At 35.8% G+C, this 12,983-nt stretch overlaps 1 protein-coding gene across 1 annotated transcript in view; it reads left to right on the top strand.

Annotated features, from left to right (window-relative positions):
• The window catches only part of RPGRIP1L (RPGRIP1 like), a 110,876-nt gene that overhangs the window by 45,301 nt on the left and 52,592 nt on the right, over positions 1-12,983 (top strand). Inside the window, exons 16-19 of the mRNA XM_075995646.1 lie at positions 3,095-3,246; positions 5,840-6,218; positions 10,239-10,429; positions 10,840-10,923. Of these exons, the coding sequence (XP_075851761.1) occupies positions 3,095-3,246; positions 5,840-6,218; positions 10,239-10,429; positions 10,840-10,923 (806 nt within the window). The remainder of the gene's footprint in view (positions 1-3,094; positions 3,247-5,839; positions 6,219-10,238; positions 10,430-10,839; positions 10,924-12,983) is intronic.

Below are 12,983 nucleotides of genomic sequence, written 5' to 3'. Positions count from 1 at the left end.
TACATTCATCAATTCCCATTCATCACACTGGAATACAGTGATCATTGCTAAATAAGAGAGACAAAGCCTCTGTTCTTGTGTAGCTTGCCTTCTAGAGAAAAATACAAGCAACGAAAAAAATATATATATATATTGCCAGATGTAAAGAAAAATTAATCAGAGTGAGAGTCTAAAAGAGAGATGGAAGGTTGCTAGTTCAGATGTCAGCTTCCTTGAGGGTGTGACATTGGCAAAGATTTGAACAACAACCCATGCCAGGATACAGTGGAAGACTGTTTCAGGCAAGAGAAACCACTAGTACAAGGACTTGAGGGATGAGCAAACCTGACAAGTTGGAAAAACAGCAAGAAGGCCAGTGGCTGGAGCACAGATGAGATTAAGGTGATAGGCAAGAGCCAGTTCATATTGTAGAGCTTTGTAGGTTAGGGTGATGAGTTTGGATTTTATTTAGGTTTTAGAAAAATCACCCTGAGTCCTCTGGGAAGAATAGCAAAAGGGAAAATGGGACCATTCTCAGGCCATTGCATTGATCTGTGGAAAGATGATGGTGGCTTGGATTAAGATGGTAATAAAAAGTAGTCATAAGGCCGGGCGCTGTGGCTCACGCCTGTAATCCTAGCTCTTGGGAGGCCGAGGCGGGCGGATTGCTCAAGGTCAGGAGTTCAAAACCAGCCTGAGCAAGAGCGAGACCCCGTCTCTACTATAAATAGAAAGAAATTAATTGGTCAACTGATATATATATAAAAAAAATTAGCCGGGCATGGTGGCGCATGCCTGTAGTCCCAGCTACTCGGGAGGCTGAGGCAGAAGGATCGCTTGAGCCCAGGAGTTTGAGGTTGCTGTGAGCTAGGCTGACGCCACGGCACTCACTCTAGCCTGGACAACAAAGCAAGACTCTGTCTCAAAAAAAAAAAAAAAAAAAAAAAAAAAAAAAAAAAAAAGTAGTCATATCCAGTATATATTTTATTAATTGTTTCTTCAAGACTTGCTTATTAATTGAATGTAAGGTAATAAAGAAAATAGAAGAGGCAAGAAATTCTGACACAAGCAAAGAGAAGAATGGTGATACCACTAAATGAGATAGGGAAGACTGGGAAAGGACCAAATCCAAGGAAGAAAATAAAGAATGCTGTTTGGACAGTTAAGATTCACTGGCCTATTAGACATCCAAGTGGTGATGTTGGATAGGTAATTGGATACAATAGTGTGAGGGTCAGGAATAGAGATATAAAAGTGGGTGTCATTAGCATGTATAATAGATTCTTAGCTGAGTGTAGATATAGATGAGAAGGTGGCCAAGGACTGAGCCTTGGGTCACCCCACATCTCCTCACTAAAGGATAAAAATTCTCCCAAGGATATTTTGTGCTTATACAAGCAAATATGTATGTGCATTAATATAATTCTTTTAGTACTTTTTTTAAATAATAATTTCTGTCTTAGTCCCTTTTGTGCTACTATAATAGAATACCTGATATTGGGCAATTTATAATGAACAGAAATTTATTGGCTTATTTTTCTGGAAGCTGAGAAGTTCAATATCAAGGTGCCAGCATCTGGTGAGGGCCTTCTGGCTTCATAATAACATAGCAGAAGGCAAGAGGGCAAGAGAGACCAAGAAGCTGCTGAACTGAACCTTTTATAGTGGCACCAGTTCCTCATGAGAGTAGATCCCTCATGGCCTAATTACCTAAAAAAGGCCCCCCCTCTTAATACGGTTACAATGGCAATTAAATTTCAACATGAGTTTTGGAGGGTCCAAACATTTAAACCATAGAGGGCAGATATTAAATTATGTCTGTATTCTGATGAGAATGATCCATTAGCAGAAAAGAAACTGACGAAGTATGAGAGAGTAGGGGTAATCTTTTTAATAATATGGGATGTTCAGAAGAGTTTTTGAGTAGAATGTTCTCTATTTGACAAATATTAAGTACCCATTATGTACTAGTCCCTCTGGTAGGAGTATATTGGTGAAAATTGTGGCCCTTGCCTTCAAGAAACTTATAGTTAGTTGGAAAAATAGACTTGTGAACAGACATTTAAGCCAAAGCAGTCAGTGCCCTAATGAGGACATACAGGGTCTGTGAAGGAAACATAGGGCTCTTAAGTCTCATAGGAGCCCTACAGGAAGTCTTCACAGAGGAAGCAACATGAAGAGATACCTGAGTTGAGAACAGTTCTGAGGATATGCAGGGGAAACATCATGTATATTGCAGATGGTATATATTTGACATAGTTGTGATGTTTTTCCCTTATACTTATGGTACGGTAGAGAAATGGGAAGGTCCAAAGATTTCTTAAAGGTGAATTAGAATGTGGAAAGTTATATTTATAATTTTCAGGTTTCATACTATAAATGTCAGACTACATTGAGTACAACTTGTTTAAAAAAAATAGTACAGGCCGGGCGCGGTGGCTCACGCCTGTAATCCTAGCTCTCTGGGAGGCCGAGGCGGGCGGATTGCTCGAGGTCAGGAGTTCGAAACCAGCCTGAGCAAGAGTGAGACCCCGTCTCTACTATAAATAGAAAGAAATTAATTGGCCAACTAATATATATATACAAAAAAAAAAAAAAAAAATTAGCCGGGCATGGTGGCGCATGCCTGTAGTTCCAGCTACTTGGGAGGCTGAGGCAGGAGGATTGCTTGAGCCCAGGAGTTTGAGGTTGCTGTGAGCTAGACTGACGCTACGGCACTCACTCTAGCCTGGGCAATAAAGTGAGACTCTGTCTCAAAAAAAAAAAAAAAAAAAAAAAAAATAGTACAGCAACAAGATGAATCTGGAGTATTTGACTCAATGTTTAGATTATTTTACATATTGCAAGAAGATTGAAGTAGTATAAATTAGAATAGCTCAAACATAGTTTGATGGAGTTCTTTTATAATATTTAAAAGGCAATGAAACTCGTACTTCAGAAGTAACTATTTTCTTCATCTCTGTTGTTTCCCAATCACACATCATTTGTGAAAGTCATATTATTTTACTTAACATAAAATGCATAGTTTTAGTGCATAATACCATTGATGTATTTTTTACTGGTATATATTTTAATTTATGGAATATTTTAAAGTGAGCCATGTATTGATTTGTAGGAACTAAAGGAGACATCCCAAATTTTGGCACACTGGAATACTGGTTCCGATTAAGAGTTCCCATGGATCAAGCAATTCGACTTTATCGAGAACGGGCAAAGGCTTTGGGATACATAACATCAAATTTTAAGGGGCCAGAGCAAATGCAATCGGTAAACTTATTTGGCTTTAAGAGCCTTTTATGACATAGAAATGTTATAATATTTCTCTATATGTCATTCTTTAAACTGAAATCATTTTCTTTCACAGCCATCAAGTGGCTTTTTTAACTTTTTATTTTGAATTAATCACAGACTCACAGGAAGTTGCAAAAACAGTACAGAGAGGTTCCATGTACCCTTTACCCACTTTCTTCTAATTGTAATATCTTACATAACTATAGTATTATATCAAAACCAGGAAATTGACATTGCTATAATACCATTAACTAGGCTGCATACCTTATTTAGATTTTATCAGTTTTTACATTCACGTATTTGTGCATGTCTGTATTGTTCCATGTAGTTTTATCACATGTGTAGATTCATATAACCACCACCACAATCAAGATAAAGAACTGTTCCATCAACACAAAGAAACTCGCTTGTGCTACCCAGGACACTTTTGAAAAATATAATCGCAATACTATTATCACACATCAAGAGACTTGTTAACAATTTCTACTGTTAAGGAAATAAATAGCTATTATTGGACTGTCAGTTATTGTCCTTTCAAATTGTTTGCTCAGGTTTCTGAAATGCAAAGTAGAATACAAAATTAATATTCTCTGAGAATTGGGAGTTAAATGCAATTCCTCAGGGCAGCATTTCCCAAACTATGTTTCATGGAGTCTTAATGACCATATTTCCAAATGAATTCCATGATCCAATAAATACAGAAAGCGCTGAATTAACAGAGTTAAATAGGATTCCTGAATTTGTATATAATATAAATCTCAACAGGAAGCATAAAGTACACACTTATGTTTAGTAACAGAGGGATAGAAGATAGAACATAGTAGAAATATCTTGGAATGTCTGCTCAAGTTATGATTATCTTAACTTTCTTTCTCTTGGAACTGCCCCCACCCCCAATCCATGGGGCCAGCCGCTCAGTGGCCAGGCTTATGTTAGGTGATCCTGCTTTGTCCCACACTCCACCCAATCGTAACTAATGATTTAGAAATAGCCACTTAACCACATTTGGGCCAATCAGATTCTGCTTTCTGAAATCAAGAGAAAATAAGACATGCCTGGAACATGTAAAATTGGGAACTGTGAGTAGCCATCTTCCACCATGTTAGCCAGCAAAGGAAAGAAAATGGGTCTGAAGAAAGAGAATGACCAAATATACAGAAAAAAAAAAAAAAATGCAAACCAGAGAGTAAATTCCGGTGGTTTTCCAGTCCACTACCTTCCTAAGGCCCAACCACATTTCTGCTGTATAGTTCCATGAAATATCCCTGTAACCTTATAGTAAAGTCCCTTTTTTGCTAGATAGAACTGATTTCTATAACTTTGAATTAAAAAACTGTAACTATTATAACATTGTTAAGAAAGTTAAGAAAGAATGGGACCTGCTTCTCAGACATCACCTTTCTGGCTAGTATTCTTTATAACACACTTTGGGAAATGCTGTTATGGAAATGGAAGTTAAAAATAAAGAAACCAGTTTGTTCGAGTTTTTTTTATAGTTTAAGGGTCTCAGACTCCCAAATTCTGACTTGAATTAAGTCATTTACTGGTGAAATTTCAGCTTCTGTGGGCAGATTTGGGAAGAGAAGTAGAGGGAGTACTTTTTAAATTCATTCCACTCAGCCTTCTGTGGCTGAGGGCAAACTAGCCCTGGGAAAGCAGTATTGTGATTCCCTTCTAAGGTTTCCGCTTTCCACACCACCAGATTTCTGTGCTAAGGAGTTTATGACTATAGCTCTATTTTTCCTTCTCTAATCAGCTTCTCTTGGAGTCAGGCTCCCAGACACTCAATTCAGATTCAGTTCAGGGGTCCCTTTGTGGAAGGTAGAGAATTCTCCAACACTAACTAAACAAGATACTGAAACACTAGCATTCTCTTTGTCACAGATCACATCACCTATGGAAGATTTAACAGAACAATTGTTAAAATACTAGTGTGCTGTCTATCTCAGTAATATTTCCAAAAGTGGCCATAGAATAGTTTCTAGCTCTGCCTAATAAATCCTTTTGTTCATCTCTCTTCTGAAGTATCCTTCCAATTCTAGCTTTTTATCCCTTCAAGGTTTATCTCTAGCTCTGTTCTCTTGTTCTTATAACAGTTGGACTTTGATAAACTGGTTAATGTGGCTTCAGATATCTGCTTCTTCAAATCCTAACAGTTGAGAATGAAGGCCAACCCGAATATAACAGATCATTACCCTGCATGGGCGGTTCTCTAGTTATGACATTCATCTTTGGACCCATTGCTTACTGTAGTCTTCAGTTATTAAATAGAATTTTAAAACATCAGACTAACATTTTTCTTGCTTTTATTTGGTTTTAGCACCAATCTCTACTTGTATGTTCAGTCTCTCAATGTTTGTTGCTAATAATACAGGATTATCTGTTAACACATGTTCTAGGGAATACTGGTTTTGAATAAGAATCAGAGATTCTTTAACTGAGAAGTTAACTATGAAGTAAAAATATGCAGCTTTTGTCAATTTACAAAATTATTTTGTTTGGGGGTTGGCAGCTGCTGTTTATCTTATAATTGTGTATTTCTATAATATAAATATGTATGTTTTTCCAGTTAAGTCAGCAAGCACCCAAAACTGCTCAACTCAGTTCTACAGATTCCACAGATGGCAACTTAAACGAACTTCACATTACAATAAGATGTTGCAACCACCTGCAGTCCCGTACAAGCCACCTGCAGCCACACCCATATGTTGTGTACAAGTTTTTTGATTTTGCAGACCATGATACAGCCATCATTCCCAGTAGCAATGATCCACAGTTTGATGATCATATGTGTTTCCCAGTGCCAATGAATATGGATTTGGATCGATACCTTAAGTCAGAGTCTCTAAGTTTTTATGTTTTTGATGATAGTGATACCCAAGAGAATATTTACATAGGAAAAGTCAATGTGCCTCTGATTTCATTGGCACATGACAGGTGTATCTCAGGTAAGCCTATGTTCTTGAATCTATGAAATTGTAAAAACCAAACAACATTGGACCTCATTGTGGATATTATTTGTTTATAACTAATTTCACCTTTTCTTATCTTTAAAACTTTAGGCCTATATTACTACATTCTTTTAGTTATTTTCTTAGTAGTTGCTCTAGGTATTACAATGTGCATCTTAACTTATCACCATCTACTTAATACTAACTTAATTCTACTAAAATATAGAAAATTTTCTCTAATTTTATTCTCTTTCCCCTCCTTTGTGCTACTATGGTCATGTGTGTATATATATATATATATATAGTATGTCCCTCTATATATTATATACTCAATACAGTATTATAATTATTGCTTTATATAATCATATTCTTAAAGAAGTTAAGAAAAGGGAGAAAATATATAATCATAGGAGACTTTGATATTCACCTATATATTTATCATTTCTGGTATTTTTTATTTCTTCTTGTGGATTTGAGTTACTCTCTGATGTCATCTCCTCCCTTTCCTTTGTGCTATTATCATACATATTTTATCTTCATATGATATACGCCAATAATACAATTTTACAGTTATTGTTTTATTCGGTTGTCTTTTAAATCACTTAAGAGGATAAAAGAGAAAAATAAGTATTTATACTGTCTTTTTTAATTACCTATGTAATCACCTTTATTGGTCTCTATTCCTTTGTGTGGATTTGAGTTACTATTTGGTGTCTTTTCCTTTCAGCCTGAAAAACTTTCTGTGATATGTCTTCTAAGTTAGGTCTGCTGCCAGTGAATCCCCTCAATCGTTGTTATCTGAGAATGTGTTTATTTTGCTTTTATTTCATAGTCTTGCTGTGTATAATATTTTTGGTCAATAGTTTGTGGGGATTTTTACTTTTAGCACTTTAAGTACATCAAACCACTGACTTCTGGCATCCATTGTTTCTGATGAGAAGTCAGTTGTTACTTTTAATGTGTTTCCCTTATAATGGATGCTGTTTTCCAGGTTTTCTATTTGTTTTTGGCTTTCAACAGTTTAACTGATATGTCTAGATATGGATTTCTTTGTGTTTATCCCCCTTTGAACTGAGCCTCCTGTATGTGGAGCATAATGTTGTGCACCAAATTTGGAGAGTTTTCCTGTATATCTGTAATCCCAGCACTTTGGGAGGCCAGAGCAAGGAGTATCGCTTGACCCAGGAGTTCAAGGACAGCCAACGCAACATAGTGAGGACCCATCTTAAAAACCAAAAGTTTTTAAGCATTAGCTGGATATGGTGGCATATGCCTGTAGCTTCAGCTACTCAGAAGGCAGAGGCAGGAGAATTGCATGAGCCCAGGAGTTCAAGGTTACAGTGAGCTATGATCAAGCCACTGCTCTCTAGCATGGGTGACAGAGCAAGACCCTGTCTCTAAAAAAATTAAAGAATTAAAAATTTAAAAAAAAAATTTTTGCCCTTTCTTCTCCCTCCAGTATATTTATGTTGGTATATTTAATTATTTTCCACAGGTCTCTGAGTTCTGTTCATTTTTCTCTATTTTTTCTCCCATTCTTCAGATTGGGTAACCTGTAATGATCAATCTTCAAGTCCACTAATTCTTTCTTCTGCCATTTTAGATCTTCTATTGAACCCTCTAAAGAATTTTTTCATTTCCAGAAATTATGCTTTTCACCTCCAGAATTTCTGTTTAGTTACTTTTTAAAATAATATCATAGTCTTATCTTTTTTGTTTAAATTTGTTTGTTTGTTATTGGTTTGTGTTTTGTTTTTTTAGAGTTGAAGGTCTCATTGTTGCCCAGGCAGGATTCAAACTGGGCTCAAGCGATACTCCTGCTTCAGCCTCCTGAGTAGCTGGGGCTGCAGTCATGTGCTGCCACAGCCAATATTATAATCTCTATTATATTCTCTATTTGGTAAATCATTATCATCATACTTTCCTTAAAAGAATTCTTTAAACATGGTTTCTTTTAGTTCTTTGAACATATTTATAATAGGTGCTTTGAGATTTTTGTCTGGCAAGACTAATGTGGTCACTCTCAAAAAATGTCTGTTGATGGCTTTTTTTCTTGTATATGCATTATACTTTCCTGTTTCTTTGCATGTCTCATGAATTTTTTGTTGAAAAGCGGACATTTTGGATAATATATTGCAGCACCCTCCCACTAAGGTAGTTATTGTTGCTATTTTTGGTTTTTTGGAGACTTGCCTGGACTCATTTTATAGAGTCTGTTTCCCTCACTGTGTGTAACCACTGATGTCTCTGCTAAGTTTTGTTTCTTTGTTTTAATTTTAAGCATGGATCAGCATAGCTTAGTGGTCAACCAGTGATTGTTAAAAGGTGTGCATGAACACCTTGAACCACTAGGCTTCCACCCTATGCCTGTGGGTCATTCTGTGGCTTAGGGATGCATTCAAAGATCAGTCTGTAGGTCTACCTCAGCTTTTACTTTCTACATTGACCCATCTTGTTTATCCATGGACAGATCACTTATTGGGGTCTTTCTTGGTTTCTCCTGAGCATGCACATAACTTTGTGCATGCTCATAGCCTTCCATAACATGAGCCATAGATTGGATCTTATCAAGGCCCATTTTGGATGTCTTTCTTATTCCTTAGATCTCCCTTTTAAATTGTTGACTGGCTTTCTGATCTTTTGCTGTCCCCAACCAATATTGAGACCTCAGGCTGGCTTCCTTCCATGTTGGCCTCACCTGATTGTTTGCCACTGAGATTGGTATTATCTTTTTTAACAATGCCGCCAAGCATGAAATTATCTACACTTTGTTCCAAATATAGTCATCCTTCTCCAGCAGAGGCTGCCGATCTTCATAGCCTACCCTACCCTTGTAGAATTTCTGTAACATGGAGCTGTGGGGATGGATGAGAATATTCCCATAGACTCATGCTATTCTTACTAAGGTTCAGTAGATCTTCTTGAGTAAATGCTTCTCAATTTGTTGTACACCTTTGATCCATTTGGCCTGTGTCTATCATACAAGTTTATCACCTCCTGATATGCCACCTATATCGTTTTGTCCCTCCTAAAGTCTGGAGTTTGGGGGGGTTTTGGTTTTTTTCCTATCCAGCCATTAAAAGAAGTACCAACACTTGAGAACAAAGAAAAGGATACCTCTAAACAAGTTAATGCTTGAAATATAGTTTTAAGCGAGGCACAGTGGTGCACACCTGTAGTCCCAGCTACTCAGGAGACTAAGGCAGGAGGATTGCTTGAAGCTAGGAGTTCAAGGTTATAGTATGCTATAATCACATCTATGAATAGCCACTGCATCCCAGCCCAGGCAATGTAGCTAAGACCTTGTCTCTAAAAAAAAAGAAAGAGAAAGAAAGAAATACAGGTTTATTTTGTTAAAGTCACAGATTATTTTCATACTCCCAAAAAAATCTAGTGCAGTCATCAAAATTTGTGGCTCAATATTACAGATTCAGCTAGGTAGTAGTTTTTGTTACTGCTGTTTTGGATGGTCTGTTTATTTTATGGACGTGTTTTACTGTGCCACTATTAATTTGGAGTCATTTAACAATTCCCAGTAATGTATATTTAAAATTATAATATAGAATTATATAGTAATATAAAGACTACTTTAGATATATAAATTATTTGAAATTTTAAAGTTTTAATATATTTTTCTTTAGTGACAAACCTTACAAGAATATTCAAGTCAAAAAGAAGATTGCAACTTGAGCAATAACCCAGATAATGTCTTGGAGGAAGGCTAAGAATTCTGAATAGTTTCTGAATTTAATTATAGTGAATTAAAATATTTATAAATTAATTTTCACATCTTTAAATTGGTATTATCTTTAAGGCCTTACTTTCTGAAAGAAGTCTGTTTGAGAGATGAACCTATCATATATCTTTTGTCTTTATTTTATTCTCTAAGGCATGTGAGTTGTGAGTGAAAGCCAAAATTGTTTTTGAATTTGTGGGTAGTTTTCTATTCCTCATTAATTCTTAAGGTTATAAAACTTTACTCTAGCATTAATTAAAATTATTTTTGTAATTTGACAGGAATATTTGAATTAACAGATCATCAGAAGCATCCCGCAGGCACCATCCACGTTATACTGAAATGGAAATTTGCTTACCTTCCACCAAGTGGATCCATAACAACTGAAGACTTAGGAAATTTCATACGCAAAGAAGAGCCAGAAGTTGTTCAAAGACTGTCTCCGACATCTTCTGTTAGCGCATTAGCTGTAGTGAGTAACAACAGTGACTTTCAATTTCCTTTCAAATATAAGACTTCTTTTATGTCTTTTTTTATTTTTTATTTCAGAGTACTACAGGGGTACGAATACTTTGGTTATATTAATTGCCTTTGCACTGCCCAAAAAGTGTGCCTATTCCCCAGACAGTACACTCCACATCTATTAGGTGTGAATTTACCCTTCCTCTCCACTCCCTTCTACCTGCCTGTCACGCTATGAATATTACTTCACATATGTGTACATTAATGTTGATCAATTAGTACCAATTTAACGGTGAGTACATGTAGTCAAACATAAGACTGAATAAAACTTAATGAATATCCCTCTACCAAAAAAAATAGCTAAAGCCCTATCTAAAATGTAATGGTTATCATACTCAGTCTGACATTGATCTGTTTTAGGCACCAAGACCTAAGCCAAGACAACGCTTAAACCCTGTAGATAAGAAGGTGTCTTTTGTGGATATCATGCCACATCAGAGTGATGTAAGTAGTAAACACTCAAAATACTGATATTTTTTTCCCATAGTAAACATTTAAAATAAATGCTATAGGTATATTATACCATACCTGATTTAAATGGAAACAGGTGAATAAAGTATGTCTTTTCCCTTTAAAATGATAGCTTTCTATGTTGGCATACAATAAGAGTTAAATTTTCATATTCTTTGATTTAAACCCTCTCATGGCCCCATATCTCTCTCCAGCTACTGCCCCAATCCAGTGCTCTCATTTACCTAAAAAAGGTCTTCAAAAAAATTTTCTTAATTCCGTTTCTCTCTTTTCATACTGTTTCTTAAGCTCACTCCAGTCAAGCCTTTATCCTCATTAAAACTCCTCTTACTAAGGTCACAGTGACTTTCTCTCTGCCCTATCTAGTAGTCAATTCTCAGTGCCCATCTTGATCTCCCAGTAGCATTTGACCCAATGGAATACTTGCACCCTCTTCTCTTGGCGTCTGTGATACCATACCTTCCTAGTTTTCTTCCAGCTTTACCAGTTAGACTTCTCACTCTCCTGGACCTGTGTGTAAATGTTGAAGTGCCTCAGCATCAATCTTCAACCTCTTCTCAGTCTGTATCTTCCTTTTTTTGGAGGGGTTGGGGCTAGGGTCTTGCTCTGTTGCCCAGGCTAGAGTACAAGTGGCATCATCATAGCCGGCTGCAACCTCAAACTCCTGAGCTTAAGCAATCCTCCTGCCTCAGCCTCTCAAGTAGCGGGGACTACAGGCATCCACTACTACACTCAGCTAATTTTTCTATTTTTTTGTAGAGACAGCTTCTCTCTATGTTGGTCAGGCTGGTCTCCACCTTCTGGTCTCAAGTGATCCTCCCACCTTGTCCTCCCAAAGTGCTAAGATTATAGGCATGAGCCACCTCACCCAACCTCAATCTATATCTTCATTAAGAGACATTCTCATGTCTTTAAAAAGTGTCTATATGCCAACACTCCCATATTTATAATCTCTAACCTCAAACTCACTGCTGAATTCCATATTTACTTTCTTACTGCTATTTCCTGTGCAATGGATATTTAATAGAAATTTAAACGTAACTCAAGTTATTTCTCATATGGACTTCTTAGAAAGTATTTTTTTGTTTATAATGCACATATAACAAATAATATGGACATAAATCTTAAGTATACAGCCCAGTGGATTTTTGCATATGTATATACACCTATGTAACCACCAGCCACATCAAAATATTCTGTCTCACCAGGGCTTAAAATAATTCCTGGCTTATAGAAAGCATTTAATACATATGTGATAAATGAATTCAGTAATTATAATTCAGGAGATGTTTTATAGCTGGCATTTCTTGAGTACTTAATTATGTTTCAGGCACTAGACTAAATGCTTTATATACATTGGATTCATTTAATCCTCATAAAAACCGTATGTAGTTCATACTAGAATTATTCCCATTGAAAGATGGGAAAAGTAATGTTTACAGAAGTTAAGTAACTTGCTCATGGCCAAAGTTTTACAGCTGAGATTTAAACACTGGTATCCTGATTCTTCAGTAAATGACCATTAATGTTAAAAAGACACATGTACATAGAAATGTTTGTTGTACTGTTAGCCATGATATCTAAAAATTGTGAACTAGTTAAATGTACACAGTGAAATAGTTCATTAAACCCTGGTACACCATCAGTGTAATAGTATATTGTCATTTAAAATTAAGTTCCCAAAGTTTCATATGAGGAGAAAATATTTAGGTTATAATATTAAAAATTTTAAAAATATAACAGGATATATTGCATTTATAATACAATTATCACTATGTAAATAGAAATTTTATTTATATCAAATTACACAGACCTAGAAATTTAAGAAGTTATTAATAGATATTGCCATTGGGTAGTAGGGATATGGATTTGTATTAATTCTATTTTCTTGTTTATCTTTCATATTTTCTATATTAGATATGTTTACTTTTAAAATAGTAAAAGTTATAAGCTGTATTTTTTTTAAAAATCTGTTTATGAACCTAGGAAAAATGGTTAACTATAAACTGGCATTTGATACAGTATAAAAAGAT

Source organism: Microcebus murinus, chromosome 20 (assembly GCF_040939455.1).
Source record: "Microcebus murinus isolate Inina chromosome 20, M.murinus_Inina_mat1.0, whole genome shotgun sequence".
Taxonomy (NCBI): domain Eukaryota; kingdom Metazoa; phylum Chordata; class Mammalia; order Primates; family Cheirogaleidae; genus Microcebus; species Microcebus murinus.
The sequence above is the reverse complement of the archived record's forward strand: the minus strand, read 5'-3'. Positions and strand labels throughout refer to the sequence as shown.